Source organism: Pyxicephalus adspersus, chromosome 6 (assembly GCF_032062135.1).
Source record: "Pyxicephalus adspersus chromosome 6, UCB_Pads_2.0, whole genome shotgun sequence".
In the NCBI taxonomy this organism is placed as follows: domain Eukaryota; kingdom Metazoa; phylum Chordata; class Amphibia; order Anura; family Pyxicephalidae; genus Pyxicephalus; species Pyxicephalus adspersus.
In genome coordinates, this window is record NC_092863.1 from 52,040,518 (window position 1) to 52,058,545 (window position 18,028).

The 18,028-nt window shown below is 35.9% G+C and overlaps 1 protein-coding gene across 1 annotated transcript in view; it reads right to left on the bottom strand.

Annotated features, from left to right (window-relative positions):
- Positions 1-18,028, bottom strand: part of TMEM132C (transmembrane protein 132C) — a 264,466-nt gene that overhangs the window by 9,474 nt on the left and 236,964 nt on the right. Inside the window, exons 6-8 of the mRNA XM_072415757.1 lie at positions 5,726-5,931; positions 4,908-5,181; positions 3,747-3,938 (exon numbers count right to left, since the gene is read on the bottom strand). Of these exons, the coding sequence (XP_072271858.1) occupies positions 3,747-3,938; positions 4,908-5,181; positions 5,726-5,931 (672 nt within the window). The remainder of the gene's footprint in view (positions 1-3,746; positions 3,939-4,907; positions 5,182-5,725; positions 5,932-18,028) is intronic.

The window sequence follows — 18,028 nt, forward strand, 5'->3', positions numbered from 1 at the left end:
ATTTCAACATGATTGGATGATAGAAGTCAACATAGCTGTACCTAATTCACTAAGTTAAGAAAAACTTTTCTTGTAAACAGATTAAAATGTTACATTTATTCTTTAATAAATCAGTTACACTGTTATTTGTTGTAAAATGTATAACTAAAACACATGTTAAAACGGGTTAACATGGACAATTTTAAAAACATGTAAACGTTTATATGCACGTTTACTAGCGTTTTAAAGCTAATTTTTAAAATGTTGCAAGAAGCTTTATCTTTAACGCTCAAAAACATGCTGGTGTAGGTTAGCCCATTGGAATGCATGGTCCTTAGGTTAATCACTGGGGAAAACATCCGTGTAGACTAAGCCTTATGTGAGCAAATTTGGTAAGCTACTGGTGAAACAACTTTTAGGAAATTCTCTAATGTCTAATATTAAAAAGTCTTAAAATTATGATAGATAAATAAGGGATGGAATAAGAAATCAGGTCACCAATAAATGATGCATAGTATAAAGAGAAAACTGATTATTAAAATGTATGACTGTTTCACAAAAGGGAATAGCCAATAATTTCAATCAATAAATAAAAATTACAGTTAAATCACAAACTATTGGGAGATTCTGTAGCCTTCTTCAGAAATTAGGAACAACCCCAAATGTGCTGCTTAGCATTTACCAGTGATCAGCCACAGTAACAACACCGGCCTCCCCACTATCAAAAGGGCTCAAAGCCATACTATGGAGTTGTTAGGAAAAGCTAATAATGGTGAGCAGGGAGAGATACTTTGGATTGTAGTGGTATGGTAAATATCCCTTTGTACCCTGCTGTGTTCACATTACAACTGAAAGACGAAAGTTCTTTTAACACTACTTTTTTGTGATTATTTATGAAAAAAGTGTCAATGCCTGTAAACTGTCCCCAATTTGGCAACGTTTTTTAAATGGAGGGGGGATATTTTGCCTCAAGATTTTTAACACTAAGCTAGGATGCTGCTGCCACATTTAAACTAAACCATGTGTACACCAAAAATGAAATTCAGTAGTTAAAAATGCACTGCCAAAGTATGCTATCTCTCTCTATTTTTAAGTCAGGTCTAAAAACTTGTAAGTGAAAGGATTTCTGTATTTTTAACGAAACCATTAACACCCAGGCCTGTTAAATCATTACTGCTCTTGCTAGACAGTTTGCAGGAAAGCCAAAAGTATAAAAAATAGAAAAGACAGGTTACATCAAGAGAAAACAGACATGTTTACATTATTTACACCCTTATGCAAAAGAGAAATATTCTCATACTACTGCGTATTCTTCTTTAGTTTAAAAATTCAGTTGCTGTTTTGTGGATGTTATCATGTCAATCATGGTGGGTAGTAATAGAGATAATCTTTAAATCAGGTACAATTTTTTATTCACCTAATTATATTTCATGAACTATGAATGCTTCACAGATCACACAGGTAGGCATACAGATAGCTTAATCAAAAAGTATGCAAATCACTGGTTCTCCTGTAATTGGTCATCACTAGAAAAAGCAGAATTCAACTTTAGATTTTAGATTGCTGGTGGAGGTAGCAAGCTGATTCTTAAATTAGTTTTTAAAAAGTGTTGCTGGGAAAAAGTCAATGTCTGATCACCACGTTAGGAAAAACCTCAGCTTCAATGTTACATTTTGTATTGACTTGACAAGCAGTAAGCAGGTGCTTAATAAAGGTAACTGCCAGAAATAAGGGCCGACAATGCTATTTCCAATCAGGTAAAATGAGATGTAGCTGTTTAGTAATTAACAAACACAACTATCTGTCAGTCCTGCCACTACGTGATAGGGATGAGGGCAGGCATCTCTTTCATTCCCCTTTAGATAAGCTGCTTCCAATCCATCTTGATCTGTTGATAGTAATTGGAGAACCTTGTCAGGAATAGGACTGGATTTATTGATGTGGTTCATAGGATTTGCAGTAACAGCTTTTTGAAGGACACTATACTAAATCATGGTAACTTTTTTCTTTTAGTTTAAGGTTTTTATACAGGGAATACAAGACACTCCAAGGGATTTCCAAGACATACATGTCATGAAAAATGCAAATATGTATGCTTACAGTTCATTTCCAATTGAATCATCTGTGCTTGTAGCATTTGTACGGGGGAAAAAAACATTATTGTGGTTGAGGTTATGTATAAACAGTTGTTTGAGTCTATTTAACGTCTTCTTTTCAAAGAATTGTACAATATTGCACCATTATATGTCATGTATGTGTTTATAAATAACCCATGTATTGTTCCCACAATCATGAATATAATTTGTATGATATAGTTCTCTAAAGTCCCTTACTATATTTAAAAAAAATAAAATTCTTTGTGGTATCCTATTCTTATTTGGGGAAATTTATGGAATGCAGTTTCAAACTTGATAGAATGGTCAGACAATTATAAATCTATACTCTGTAAATTTATTAGGTCACATGTTATATCGCATGTTAATGTTCGTTAATTTGAGGTAGTTTATTGTAAACGAAATTGCTATGCACTCTTACATGCTCAAAACAGTACATGATGCTTCTGGTTAATGCAACATAGGGCACCTCACTACTGTACTGCAGCATTGCAATGAAATGCAGCAGAATCTTTGGAATTCTACACTATGGCAGTTAATAAAAATTCTCACTGACATTTAAATCGAATGTGATGTTTTTATAATGGTAATATGTGTACTTGTATAAGGGGGGGGGGTGATAAAAAGCCTGACTATGGCTGTTATTAAGATTGCTATTTATTAGGGAATCCCTTGGATTTGTATTGTAATACTTCTCTCTTAAAACACACCCCTTTCACTAAATTACAATCCCTGTCACTGATAATAAAGCAGGCTTTCGGTGCTCAAGGTAGAACTAAATGTAAAAATTAAATTCAAAATTGTGACCAAGGAGGTCTTTATTTTGCAAAATGAAACAAACATACCTGTCTGATCACAACTTTTTAAATTTACTCACCTGTCCTCTTTTTATTGTTTGAACTGCCATGTTCTAATTTTTCAAGTTTCCATTTTGATTGGCTGGGTTGGAATGGCGTAACTCCTGTGCATCCAGCATTTATGGAATAAAATCTACCTTTTTGCAAAAAGCAGAAGTATGGTTCCCTAACTGTTCCATTGCCCATGCCAATGATCTTTGCAGATGTAAATGTTTTGTCCAGTAGTGGCATAACAGCTATCAGATAGGAGCACAGAGGTGAAAAAGAGGACTAGGCATCCAACAAATTCTTTAGTAGTGGTACAACTTCAAGACAGCAAAGATTGTTCGAATGGTTCACAAGTACTAAACGTGGTTGTGTTAAATATAATTGACACAAACTCACAAAAGAAGATTTAGAAGGAATACCAAGGTGTCGTATGCACTCTCAGCCTTGACTCATCCATCTGCCCACTCTACTCACTTCCATCAGCTTTCTTTGGAAACACATTGGCATGCGGCAGAATAGTTTTCAGTCTTGACTCTCCCTACAACAGGCTGATACCTAGTCCAGTTCAGGTAATTACACTAGTTGCAAAAATATTATTCCATGGCATAATAATGAATACAAAGATGCATTACTGTCAGTTATATCTGCCTGGAATTCAGTTTTCACTTACAAATTATGTCTCAGAGACCACTTTATTTTAGTAATATCAACTTTAAGGCTTTTCTACAATCCTAACAATAGCAATTTCCTCTAAATATCTTTGCCTTATGAATGGCTATAACATGACATTCCAGAATCGTGACTTTACCTGTTTGGGAGTGTGCAGCAGTTCCTGGGCCACAGAGGTGGCTACAACAGCCTTGTTATTTGTTGTGCTGGGCTGAAGGTAGACTGACAGTCCGGAGACAAGTTGCACTCCGATGTCTGTTATTGTCACTTTGTCATCCAGCACTGTCACCGTCTTTTCTGCCAGGATAGAGTCAGAGAGAGGGGACATCACCTACAATGCACAAAGAGACTGATTTAATAATAAGCAGGATTATCCATTATTTATAGATTTCTTCCCACTCAGCTAAAATAAATAGAAATCAGTATTTTCTTTGGCACTGTCTTATTATACAGCAATGAAAAAAAATAGCAAATCATTTACATATAGCTCCATTTTCTTTATTTTTAATAAATTCAGAAAATATTTACTGTGGATATTTTGGAATGATATATATTTCTAGACTAAAAGTATAATAACTTTAAATGAGAAAAAATAATAAGAAATTACTTGGACCTGATCGGCTAATTTCCCTAGGTGATTTATTTTATTTTGCAACATTTTTTCACCTTATAACATCTATAAGCTATAGGAAATGTATCTTTAACATTAGTGTGGCATTTTCAAACAAAGAAATACAAGTTCTGTTATTAACTCGTTGCATCGCTATCTTCCATTTATTTAGATGGCCATGTTTTGTACTTTATTACAGCTAACAGTGATACATTTGCAAAAATATGTTATTTTTCTCTATAATAGTACTATTCCTAAATTTTTTTTACGACAGTAGGGAAAGATCGGTTACTTTATATTATTGCTCCGATCTGTTCCTATTGTCTGTTCCAATGCTGTAGATTGCAGGTATTTGTGTTACAACTAGAAGAAGTGTTACAGTTGGGTAATGGTATATTGTCAATATTTATATGTATTGTAATCTCTAAATACAATCATGTTAGTTAGTTATTAGTTATGTTAGTTAGTTAGTTAGCATGTTAGTTAAACTCTTCGGAAACAGAATTTATTTGGCTTAGATTGATTACTAATATCTCAACTCTCTCCAAGTCTTATTTTAATCAACATTGGCCTGTGTGCAATCATTTTTATTATTTGTAGTCTATTAAGTTTTTTTTTTTTTTGTAATTATATACAGTCCAAGGAGTTCTATTATTCTATATTTGTGGTGTGTTTGTTAACATTGCATACCTGTATTGTGGTCATTCCAACCTCCCGTCCAATTAGTAGTCTTCCATCTTGCAGTTTTGCAATATGAGGCTCTTCTAGTTTCATGAAATCTGTCACCAAATCTGTCACATCAAACTGCCAATCTGAACTCAACAGAAAAACAAGCTGTCCAAGAGGACCAGGGTCTTCAGCTACAAACTGAGTAAGAACCCGAACCATTGCATGTTGGTACTGAAGTGAACATCCACTTCCTCTGCGCTCATCTTCATCGTCATCATCACTGTCTCTTGTGGGCCTGCAAAATTATATTTTAATAATTACATAATACATTGCTGTAGTGATCAAGCTTTATTATAAAGCATTATTTATTGGTGTGCCCTCTATAAGGACTTGTGCAAACAGGGACATGTTTTTAGGTGTATGCATCTTGCATTTAAGATATATTTAAGCCTGACCTCCAGAGCTGCTTGTGCATTGCTACTAAATTTAGTTTAGAAAGAAACATGTTCTAAAGCAAATAAAAGACCATAAGACCAACACTATGCTTAAAAGTTACAGGGAGGTACAGGGGGATCTGCACAAAAGGTATAAAAATAATGACTAGCATATCATTCAAACTTTTTGGTCTAGTTTTGTCAGTATTGTTTTATCAACATAATGTTTTTTTTCAATTTAATAAAAGAAAAAAAAGATAAATATAAAGATAAAAAGATCTCATTATTATATAGTCACCACTTCATTTATTCACCTGCCACTAATGACACACAATATGTTTACTGTGTGTATGTGTCCAATTTGATTGATATAAGATTCTCAAGAAAACAGGAAGACCCACCCACCTTCTGTTGTAAATAATGGGCACTCTCCATCCTTTAATCTGGCTGAGTTCAGTGTCAGAGATATCTATCTGCAGAGGCAATCGAGGAACCCAGATGGTAATCTGCAGGGGTGCACTCAGATACTGGTATGTGAAGTTCACCATCACTCCAACCTTGCCCTTCATTTCCTTCCCATTGACAAAAACATAGTCACATCTTTCCGAGACCTGGACAACAAAAGCAATATTCAGAAGGTTGACAGCAAAAAGTGTTGCTTTATTAAATCCACATATCTACTGTATATACTTTATCAATCATGCATGTGTGGTTTTATTAAAGAAGTATAGAACACATACATCAAACTTGGTATGCTGTAGATGCTAGTCAGTATCTGATGTGTTATATTGTAAATTATTCAAAATATCCAAGTATGAAACCTTTTTAAGGAAAAAATACAACTTTTTCCCAAGTCCAATTCATCTTCCTTTAAACACTTACACCTTTTCCTAAAAGATTGAAAACACCCTACATATTGCTCTTCCATTCTCTTACCTAAAGAACCCAATAAGCTAGAGAATGACACTGATAGAAGGAAAAGGTAGGTAACTAATTATAGCTGTTTTTGATTCACTCAGTCAGGATTACATATTGGTTTGTTTGTTGACATTCATTGTTTAATTTTTGCTTGCTATTAAAAAGCGTGTAATGTTATGTTTTATGTTATGTTCTTCAAATCAATCGGAGTGTTTTGTAAAGGCTCTGTCATTTTATTGCCGATATATAATTGTCACATTTACCTCTTCCTTCCTAAAGCGCAGATGCCTCTCTCCTGTGCATGCGGGCAGTACTGAACCTGGGCGTGCCTGCACTCCCAAGCTGTATCAGTTTTGCCCATTCCACCAGCCAATATTCTAAGTACCACACACTATTTGTGGTAACAGAGCTACCCAACACAGCACCATTAAATGTTTGGCAATATTTAAAATGTTTGGCAACATTTGACAAAATGTACGATGTTAAGAAATCTCCACCTTTATGTTACCACTTCTTGAATACAATGATATGGTTAATGTAGGAAACATAACAGTCTGTTCAGCATTGTACAAAATTAAAGACAGCACTCCCTAAGTGGCGGTAACCAGGGCAGATTGCTCCTCTATTGCCCAGGAACACCATCATAAAAGATACGTTTAAAACTGTATAAACTAAAAATAAAATCTGCACTCAATCATAATAATTTGCCATTAGGAAGAAATGGTAATTGACCTTTGCATTACAAGAAGGCAATAAAATAGCAGCTCTGCAGAATTCTTTAGGAGTTGTTACTGCCCTGGTCACAGTTATAGCATTACTTGTCTTAGCCTTCAATGCTCTGAGAAAACCAATGGGGGTTCTTTGGACTTATTGCTCTAGATTTATGTAAGCACATGTGACCGGACAGAATATAGCAGCACTGGCCATTACACCTAGGCCCCTTTGATACATTGAAGAAAGAACACTTATTTGGCCTTTCCTGGCACATAGGGAATTGCTGCTCTGCACCCAAGAGTGACGGATGGCACTGCAGGCGGCACATTTGCATGCGGATACGGCTGTGGTTCAATTCTTCCAAAATACAACCATGTGCTTAAAAGCAACTTTTCACATTTTGGAACCATGCTACCTTTCACCGCATCTGAGTGAACAAAATCTTCTCAACAGCTCCCATTTACGGTTAGGACTACAGTTTTGCCTATGGCTAAAAAAATCAGCTAATAAAAATATAATGACAGTCTTGGAATCTACTATTTTTCTCCTATGGTTCATTCCACTTCTAAACAGTTTAGTTTAAGTCTAACAGTGTAAATATATAATGTGGTATGTGTGTGTGTGTGTGTGGGGGGGGGAATAATTGTGCAGTTTTTCTGTCTCTCATATCTTATAGCAGCTCTGTAAAGCTGCAGACCTTGGGTGTTCACTGGGTTTTCCGGCAATATATATTGCAAACATCAAATATATAAAAAAAAACAAAACAAAAAAAAAAAACAAGGCGATAACGCAGTCCTCTGGACAATAGCAAGATGATACAAAGCACAACACTTTATTAAAAGCCTCTTTAACGGAGAAGCTACTAGCAGAAATGCAATTGCATTGCTTTGTGTGTCAGCAGCCTGATCCTGAGGTGAGACCAGAAGCTTGCACATTATTTATGGGGCTCCTGGTATGTTATGCAAACATAGACACTTCCAGCATTTCTCTGCTGAATTTCTAATGAGATATACTTTGCAGAAGAGCAGGAAAGTAGCACTGGATGTAGACAATCAGCACAACTTTCTGAAAACAGCTTTACTTCCAGAACAAAACACTGCGGTGTGATATGAAAGCTGCTCTTTTGTTATTTCTGTATATTGACACTAAAAATACATAGCCTTTTTTTCTCTAAAGGCCCTTTTCATCCTGGGGAATGTGTATTAATTCAAGGCAGTATGTCATTTATCATACTGTATGCAAGACAGGTTTATCTTTAGAAAGCAGAGTGTTGTCACTTTTGGCCTGTACCAAAGAACATAATGGTGCACAGAGCGTTGCTAAGTATGCACATTGCTTAATGTGTCACACAGCTTCTCTTATGAGATATAATGTTCGCTGAGACTTCAAAGATGAATTTACTATCACAAAAGTAAGATCTTTGAAATTTAGAGCACAGTTATTAAAAATAGTTGACAAGAACTAGGCGGCACATGTGTTTCTACTGAAGTATTGTGTGAACTCCACTGAGCACCTACAGCTCAGCTCCAGCAAACATTTGCGAGCATGACAAAATTCTGTAAGTGATTGGCTGAATTTTCATCTCATCCATAAGTGAAAAGGCACTTTGGAAGGTGACTATTCACTTTGAGAATGAACAAGTTTTAGTAAACTGGGATTAATGTGTACTTGAACTAATAATATTTTAAAATGTAATAAAAATGACACTGTAGGTTGAACGTGTTGTTTATGTTATACGGGTTTTGCATACCCATACATTGAAATGTCTAACCCACTTGAATCATGTCAAATGCATGCCAGAAGGAGGTCCACTGCAGGTCATTAGCACAAGTTAAGCATAAATTCTTACAGTTCTCAGAAGCATCTCAAAATGATGTCAAACTAATGTCAAAAACCAAATGGCACAGATTTTTATGCAGCTGCAAAAGCCTTATAAAAAACCGTGAAACTGTCAGCAATAGGTCAAGAGTATCCATGTACATTGAATTTTTCAGCGCAGTTAATTGTTCGCTCACACACAGCTGAACCACCTAAAACAGTCTGTATAACTTCAGTTTTGCAGTCACTACACCTAGGATAATGATAATGGTATGAGTGCAAAGCTGCATTAGGTGCATTCTTTCTAATTACAGCAATTAGCAGTATTGTGAGAAAGGGTCTAGCATGGGTGCAAACAAATATGGGGCCCTCTGTGTCTCCTATTTATGGGAGATGTGACTTGATATCACCTCTTCTAACCGGCATCAGCATCAATTATGTAGGCAGAGGGAAAAATAGGTGAGCATGAAAAGCAGAATAAGGGAGTCCATTAATAATACCAAAAAATTGAATTGATGTATACATTTTGATAAAAACTGATGAATTTTTAGATTCATGCTCAGCTAAAGGAAAAAGCTGGTTCACATGGAGTCTGACATAATAGGATTACTGCTGGGGAATTCATATTATTTTTTTAAGAGGGAAAAAAGCTCTTATCTGTAAGGAAATACTAGTCTATAAAGGTATTCCTAAATGATAGTTTACCTATCCTGCTGGGAGGCTGCTTAACTTCATGGACTAATGGAAGTTTCCCAGAATTTCAGATGTGATGTATGGAACAGGGTAAACTTGTTTTCAGCCTGTCCTCAAACGTTGATCGTATCTAATTTCTATTACCTAGGACATATTGAGTCTGCTGGCAAAACTTCTCTTGGATTAACCTATTAGTCTTTAAACTCTACAGAGAATTAACCCAAATGTTCTGTAGGCTAAGTCATTGCTCTTTACTGACATAGCAAAATGCTCAACAACAAATATTGGCACACTGAAAGAAGTATTCCACTATATCAACTGCCCTGCAACAGAAAACCTTATAGCTTCATTTACATTTATGCATTATGTTGCATGGTAATGCTAAGGAAGCACATCATTTTAAATTTGCTGCCTATCCCAACCGCGGCTAAATTGCACAGTGCACTTGTTTTGCAATGCATTAAAGCAGGCTACAATGCAGTTTGCATTGCCTTAGTGAAATGAGGTGCCATTTAAAATAATATCATAATGCAGAAACACAAACTGGTATTAAAACTTATCACACGTATTACAATCTAGCTGCACAATTTCTAAATAATTTTAGAATTCCAGGGTTTGCATGTCTGGATACAGATTGAATGGATACTGAAATATGAATGTTACATATTTCTAGTTTACAGTCAGATTAAAATGTGTATAGTGAACCTCAGACATACACTTAATTGCAGGTCCACCTTGTGATAATGATATTTTATGGTTAAGGAGAGCTAAAAGGTATTGCATAAGCCTTTTATCCCTGAAATCCCCACTATAATATTATTAAACAGGATTTAAATAGCGCCAACATTAAATAGGGGTTGCAAATGACAGATAGATACAGACAGTGACACAGGAGGAGGAAAGGACCCTGCCCAGAAGAGCTTACAATCTAGTAGGTGGGGGAAGTATCACACAATAGAAGGGAAGATATGTAGTGGTGGGAAGTAGTGAGGGTTTAGAAGACAGAAGAAGATGGGTAGACAAGTTTGAAGAAATGGATTTTGAGTCCTCTTTCGAATGAGCAGAAAGTAGCAGCAAACTGAATATATATACTTTATATAATATTACCTAACAAAATCCTGGGTGAGTTATACACTGCAAGGTATTTTGCGCTTGCAGCTGGATTGTGAAGATATTTCCTATTGTCTCAACTAATAGTGGTTACCTAATAGACATATTAAAATTATTAATAAAACTTAGAAGAGAATAGGCCAGGCTGGAAGAAGACCAGGAGGCAGTAACTGTCGATGAACCTACAAGAGAGAGAGGGGTGTTTTGGACTTTGCATCAGTAAAAGTAAGCACATTGGAAAGCCTGCCATTGTGAATAGTGAATGTTCCTAGGCTGTCACTGTCTATTCCACCAAAAAAAAAAAAAATTACCTGTCTACTAGCAAAGTTTTTATCTGTGTATACCATATATGTATGTAAAAGTGAAGCCAGACATTAGAACAATGTAACACCAGAATGTATGCAGTGGTTACCCAAAAGATTTAACAATAAGGAACCAGGCTGGAAGAAGACCAGGAGATGGCAGGGACTGTGAATGAACCAACACACGAATCACTCTCAAATGAAGGAGAGCACATTGGGAAGCCTGCCATAATGTGTATAAATGCTGTGCATATGTGCACATTATGGCAAATGTTTAGGGGACATAATGCACCTCTAGTGGCCGGGGATCGCAGTGGATTCCCAGGGCTGCATTCGTTCATGCAGCCCTGGGAATCCTCCTTTTTGCGATCCCCAAGCACTTGAGGCTAAATAACCTCTAGTGCCCGGGGATCGCAGTGAAACTGCAGATGAACCTGTCATTGGAGTTTCTCCATTGAGAGTTCATCTGCAGTGCAGCTCCCACGGTCACCATCATCAGTTAATTAACGTCTAGTGCCCACGGATCGCAAGCAGGAGGATTCCTAGCACTGCATGAAGGAATGCAGCCCTGAGAATCCACTGCGTTCCTGGGGCACTAGAGGGTAATTAAAACTCCATTGAGTGTTCATCTGCAGTTCCACTGCTATCTCTGGGCACTAGGGGTTAATTTACCTCTAGTGCCGGGGATCGTAATGATTTCCTTGATTTTCGATGGTTTTGTGAAATTGGGTTGCCGAAATTCCGCGGGCCCATCGGAAGTTCGAGGAAATTTTTGCGAGAATACCAGAGGCATTCTCGCTCATCCCTATGGGTCACATACCCTGAAAGTGAAAGAGGATCAGGCGAAGGAGCAGTAAGTTTAGGTAAATAATTGTGAACAAGCAGGTAATTTTGTTTCATTGCAGAAAAGACACTTTGTTCTGCAATAAATACCTGTCTGCTCACAAACTTTTTTTAGTTCAACTTTTGATAATAAAAGTAATAATTATAATGCCTGCAGCCACTACTTCTGTTACACTGCAACACCTATTTTAAACAATACTAACTAGTATTAGAATTGATAGTATTGCTTGCTGGTACTATTGCTATTATACTGTATTATTTTTGCACTGTTTTAGATCTACAAATCTATGGTGGCACAGCACAAAATAAAGTAGATGGATTTTGGCACATGGAACCAACATATATTTTCACCTTAAATAAATTATACTGTAGAAGTGGCGCTTAGAAGTTGTGCAGTGAAAATGATATTATCACATTCAGCAAAAGTGTGTGAGCACAACCTGCCTCATTGAATCCCAGTGTGTGGTCATTCAAAGAGAGAGGAGGTCATAGAAAATAAAAGATTATTTGGTTCAAATATCCTTCATGCATTTTTTAGACCCAGCAAGCAGGATCTATATTTTATGCAAGCATGAACACAAATTGCCGTAGATTAGCTTTCCCTTCTCTCCAGCCTGCTCCTTGGAATCGATTGTCCATTAATGTATTTCTCTGTGTTTTTTATGAAGCCTTAAATCTGTTTTATACAGGCTTCTAAAAGGAGGGACAATACCATAAAACAAAGAAATTGGCATATTTCAGAACTCTTGTACCACTTCTTTTTTTCTTTTTTTAATTTCTGTGTGTGCTTTTTAATAAACGTTAAAGAACAAAAGATTAGGCAAATGTTTGTAGAGAAATATCAAAACATTTAAATGTATTTAAAAGAAAATTTACCAAGGATATTGGTGCATGTGCTGCAAACTAATTAGATAGATCTTTGCAATTCTTAAACTGTTTTATCTTTTAGTGAGAATCTGTGATGGCAGAGGCACAAGCAAGATTTACATTGTTGGAGTTACGGGCCGTCATGAAGTTTTTGTTTCTCCAGGGAAAGAAAGAACACTTCTCCCCCCCGTGTTTGTGACATCTCAGTGTGAATGTCCTTTGCTGACTTTCCCTGGGGAAACAAAAACTTCACGACGGCCCGTAACTCCAACAATGTGAAACTTGCTGGTGCCTTTGCCATCACAGCTTTTCACTAAAAGAAAAAACAGTTTTAAGAATTGCAAAGACCTGATATTTGCATGGGTACATACTAGGATATTAGGCTGTCATATGCCCCCACACTTTTTTTTCTATTTCATCTGGAAGTGGGCAAAGCCAGGAACTTCTCAGCACCCCCTCGTATATACTTTTTATTCAATATGTTACAGATATAATTTGAACTAACTTGAATAAAATTCCAGATCAAACAGTATACAATACAACAGTTAGAAGACAGAGTGAGTATATTATTACTTTATTTATTTAAATTTACCCTAGACTACATTAATGACATATGACTATGGTAGGGACATTAGATGGTGAGCCCCTTTCAGGGACAGTTAGTGACACTGGACTTTGTACAGCGCTGTGTAATATGATGGCGCTATATAAATACTGTGTAATAATAATAATAAAAAATAATTTACGAATTATCATTGATTCTCTTTGATTCAAATTGACTCTTTGATTCAAAACTTTTTTTCTTCTTGAATGATTTTCAGATAAGTCTTCATTTAATTCTTCACATCCAAGAAAAATTCTTAGACTTTTTAAGCACCAACAAGCAACACTCTCACACTTCCAAATCTGTACATACTACAACCAGCATCCAAGTAGGACATTGTTAAGAAATATAATTATCACTCTATTCCTTTTAAACATGGATTCATTTTTTGCACTTCCTTTATATTTTCTTTTTTTATTGTTAGAGCGTCCAAATGTCGTTGTTATCATCAGGATTGGAATACTTACCTTGAACCAATAAGAAACACTTTTGGTCCTTATTTCTACAACACATTAAGTTAGTCAGTTTAATATATATGACGAATTATAAAATGAAGGAATGTTATCTATATCTATATATTGTTGTTTACACAATTTTTAAGTTCTCCCAATCCCTTGAAGAAGCCCACTGGGGGCGAAACGCGTCTGGAATTTACCAAATTGGCTTGGCAACTACTAGAGTTGTGTATTGAGTATCTTCCTTTGGGATATACTTTCTTTTTTCTTACCAGTGTTTGATGGTAGCAGACCCTAAAAGGTTTAACTGTTGAGTTGGGTGATGCCTTAATAGGACCTAAGACCAGTGGTAGGCAACAAAGGTTAGGAAGTCTACCTAATATCTGTTAATGTTGCTAAACATGTAAACGTGGTTTTCTACAGTTATTTATTTTTAGTAGAAATGAAAATAAATGGCTGGTATGGCCACCTGCAAAACATTTTGTATGTGAGATTGGGTGGGAGTTATTTGGTTAATGGGGCCAAGAAGCTGGGTGTTCTCGGAAGGATGAGCTTCTCCCTGTCATGGAATCAAAGTTTATAAACACTATAATACATGACCTCCCATGAATTCCATGTAGTTAAAGGTACTGGCTCCTGGATACAACTTCAGTACTAATTCTGCCTATTAATAGGAAAACTAAAAAAGTAAAATTGTGGATAAAGATGGGAAGAGATAAAGATTGCTACTTGAAGAAGCAACACAGGATTCTGTTTTCCAATGCCTAAAACAAATGAAGAACTGAAGGTTTTGCACAGAGAAAGATGTATTCATTTCTACAGAGTGATTTTATTCTACTATTTAATGCTTATACGGTATACCAATGAAAATTTACTAAGAGCAAAGGAGTAAACTAACTAACTTGTAAGGTGTATTAAAACATTCTAAGAGCTAACACAGTTTAAGGTATACATCTTTGCAGAGCCTAGATTTATTTTTTGGACCTGTTCCAGTAAATTTTTGGTCCCAAAGACAGAGTCAAGACTTATTTCCTTCATTTAAATTTTAGTTTAATGCATAAAGGAAATTATTGTATTTTTTGTGTGTTGTCAGCCTATATGAACTACTAAGGCACGGAAGCTGTTAATGTCACCGATGTTATATTTATGCTTACAGCAAGTGTAAGTTGTGCTTTAGATTTAATTGGTGCTGTGCTAAATTTAAACTTTGCAGTCTGGCTTCTGGCAGTTACCGAGCTTCAAGCCGTACAGCTTAGACCATCTGAGAAGTTATATGTGTTTTCAGCAGGTTTGTGGAAGCCAGCTTTTTTCTTTTTTTTCCCCTTAATGTTCTGGAAGGGGAAAAGTCATTGAAGAGCTGCTGTACGAAGTACGCACAGGGGAAACATTTGAGGTGCTTAGGCTATTGTATGGTGTCTGCCAACCTCTGCTATTGTCATCAACAATTGTATGCATTGGACAATTATATGCAGACACTCCAAAGGAAGACAGAAGCCAGAGCACAGCAATTTTACTTTCATTGCAACAACTAATAGTCATACAAACCTTCATGAGTCCATCTATTTTATAGCTATTGCTCAGCCTAGAAGAGTTTGCGTGGTATAAAATGTTATTTTATAATCTTTACCCTGCTCGTTTAGTGTAGCCTTTCCGGCATTATGACGATTATAGATCAAGCCTCCTAGAAGTGAATCAACAGAGGGCACATGAGAAAAATACAGTAATTAGAGAAAAGGGTGTCCGCTCTTTGTAGTGCCAGTTTAGGAGAAAAATGTCATTGCGCTGAGTTGGTGTGGAAATAAGAAGCAGCAAACAGAAGAATTGAGAAGCCTTAGTATTCGATTAAACTTATTTATCAAGTCAGAATGTGATTTATTCATATTTAGTGGCAGTTCACAGCTATTGTGGTTTGAAAGAGCTCCAGAAAAGACATAGCTCATGACAAGCCAGCCCAGAGGTAGAGTGTCTTTTAGATTAGAATGTAAATGCTTCGATGTATTAACAGGCTTCAAATGACCCTCACTAACAGCAAATGGTATTAGAAGTCTCTGTAATTTTAGAAGCCTATGTAACACAGGCACAAAGCTAATCAAACCAGAGAAATTCAAGCACGGGACTCTCACTGGCAAAATATTTCTGTCTACCAAGGGCCTCAGACTCAGTCACCCGGGTGGCCTCAATTTCTCTATGCTGCAGTTCAGTAAAATATCTAGGGCATTTCTCAACCCCTAGCCAGTGTACAGGAACTGGGGACAGGGACAGCACAATTAAATTTTCTTTGTTCTCTCCTTCTGTCAGCATTTTTCATATTTACCCTTGAGTGCACAAACAAACAAAAGTACAAACCCATAAATGGTTAGCTGGAACAATACTTTCGTCAGTGGCCCTGAAAGTGGAAACACAAGGCTTGTGTACGTGTCTTTTTTTTGAAGATCCAACAGGATAACTTTTTGACTTCATTCTGCAACTCTGGGAAGAAGTGACACATTCATGGTAACATTCTAACATATATGCCACAGACTAACAAAATATTGCATGCTATCACCCAGTGATCCAATTACATGAATTTAGGTTCACAAAACTAATGCAGAGGAGCAGAGAGCTTCAACAAAATTACTGCATATGCTTGAGTATATACCAAGATTTTCTGGCCTGATAATGTTGTTAGACGGTGATGTGTCCTGATCTAACATGTTTAACAAATGCTTGTCATCTTGAACTTTATTAGAGTTTGTTACACACTTTACATGAGGACACAGCACCATCTACTGGTGGCTAACAACAATCCACAAACGATAATTTAAGAGGAATTGTGACCAACTTCATGTATAAAATACTTAACCCTGTACAAATGGTAAAAGGTAATGCAGACTGAGTCTGCAACATTTAACAAATACCACATAAAATGCCACAACAAGTGTTTACAATATGAAGTAATAGATGTAAAAAAAATGCAAAAAAAACACTGTAAATTCCTTTTAAAACTAGGATGCTGTTGGATTTATAATAAGAAAGAACCTTATTTGTGGTTTGCTCAATTGGCACAACCCCCCCCCCCCAGCATGTGTAAGCTCAGATGTGGGAATGTATTTTTCTGCAAGCTGCCACAACACATCCTAAGCAATAGGATTTTTCAGCAAAGAAGCAGCTTTCTCTACTAGAACCAGTAAAAATGTTAAGCATGTGTCATACCAGGAACAGCTCTTGTTATACATGCTTATTTATTATATATTTATAGTTGGTTTTGTAATTGACTGCTACTTTTGACAGAAAGTATAAAATAAACCACAAAATGCACAAAATGGATAAAAATATAACACGTGTTCATCCTACAAAATTTTAGTTCTTTAACAAAATAATTACCTGAATTATTCAAATACAGAAAATAATTGTTAACATTGCACCAATGTATTGTGCCATTGGTTATTTCAGTGCAGGTTTATACACTTTTACTTAATACACTGCATGTTATTAGAGTTATACCATTTGACAATAGCGTTTGTTTTATGCTGTGTTTTGGATTTTTCAATGGAAATGAAAAGTAACAAGGTTCACTTTTGGCATTTAAATACATATATTCTGCTTTAACAGCATAAATGTGATATGTATTGTACTGTAACTAACAAGATGTTAACTTTAAGGGCAGAAACTATTCTGTGACAGGCTGTCAATTTATCTGTGTCACCAATCAAGTATGTTAGCACATATTCTGAAATTTTCAAAGCTTAATCCATCATTGTCATTCACAGATCACTATGCATCATTTGTCAAAGCTATTTACATTGCTAACAGGTGAACAGGGGACTAGTAATAGGTCACTAAATGGACTTTAAAAAAGGAATGCACATTTACTATTCATATTTAATTCTAGTTTTGTGTTGTAGCACATAAAACATGCCAATTTACTCAAAGCAGTTTACTAAAATATGCTGTAGCAATGTTTAGTTATTTGATGATGTACAAAAGGTCAGTAAGCATGGTGTACACATGAAATGGGTTTTATTTTAATTTCCATATACTGTGATTGTCAAATATATTGCACAGAACTGCTCTCTTAAAACATGTATTGACACCACAGTAATATTAGCTGTAATACCAGGATTTCCTGGAAGATTTACTCTGCAAAGTTCTGGTTTTAGAAGATTAAATTAGACCCATCTGTTTCATATAATTTACATAAGAAGACAAAATGACACAATAAAACATTTTGTTAATTCTGTAAAATGTGATTTTTGTAAAAAAATGTTTTATTAGGAGAATTTAAATAAACTCATGAACTAAGTTTTAAAAAATCCCTCTTTTTTTTGCAGAACAACTATCTGCACCTTAAAACTCCCACTTTGGTCGGCACTCCTTCTTGTGTCATTTTGTCTTCTGATATTAG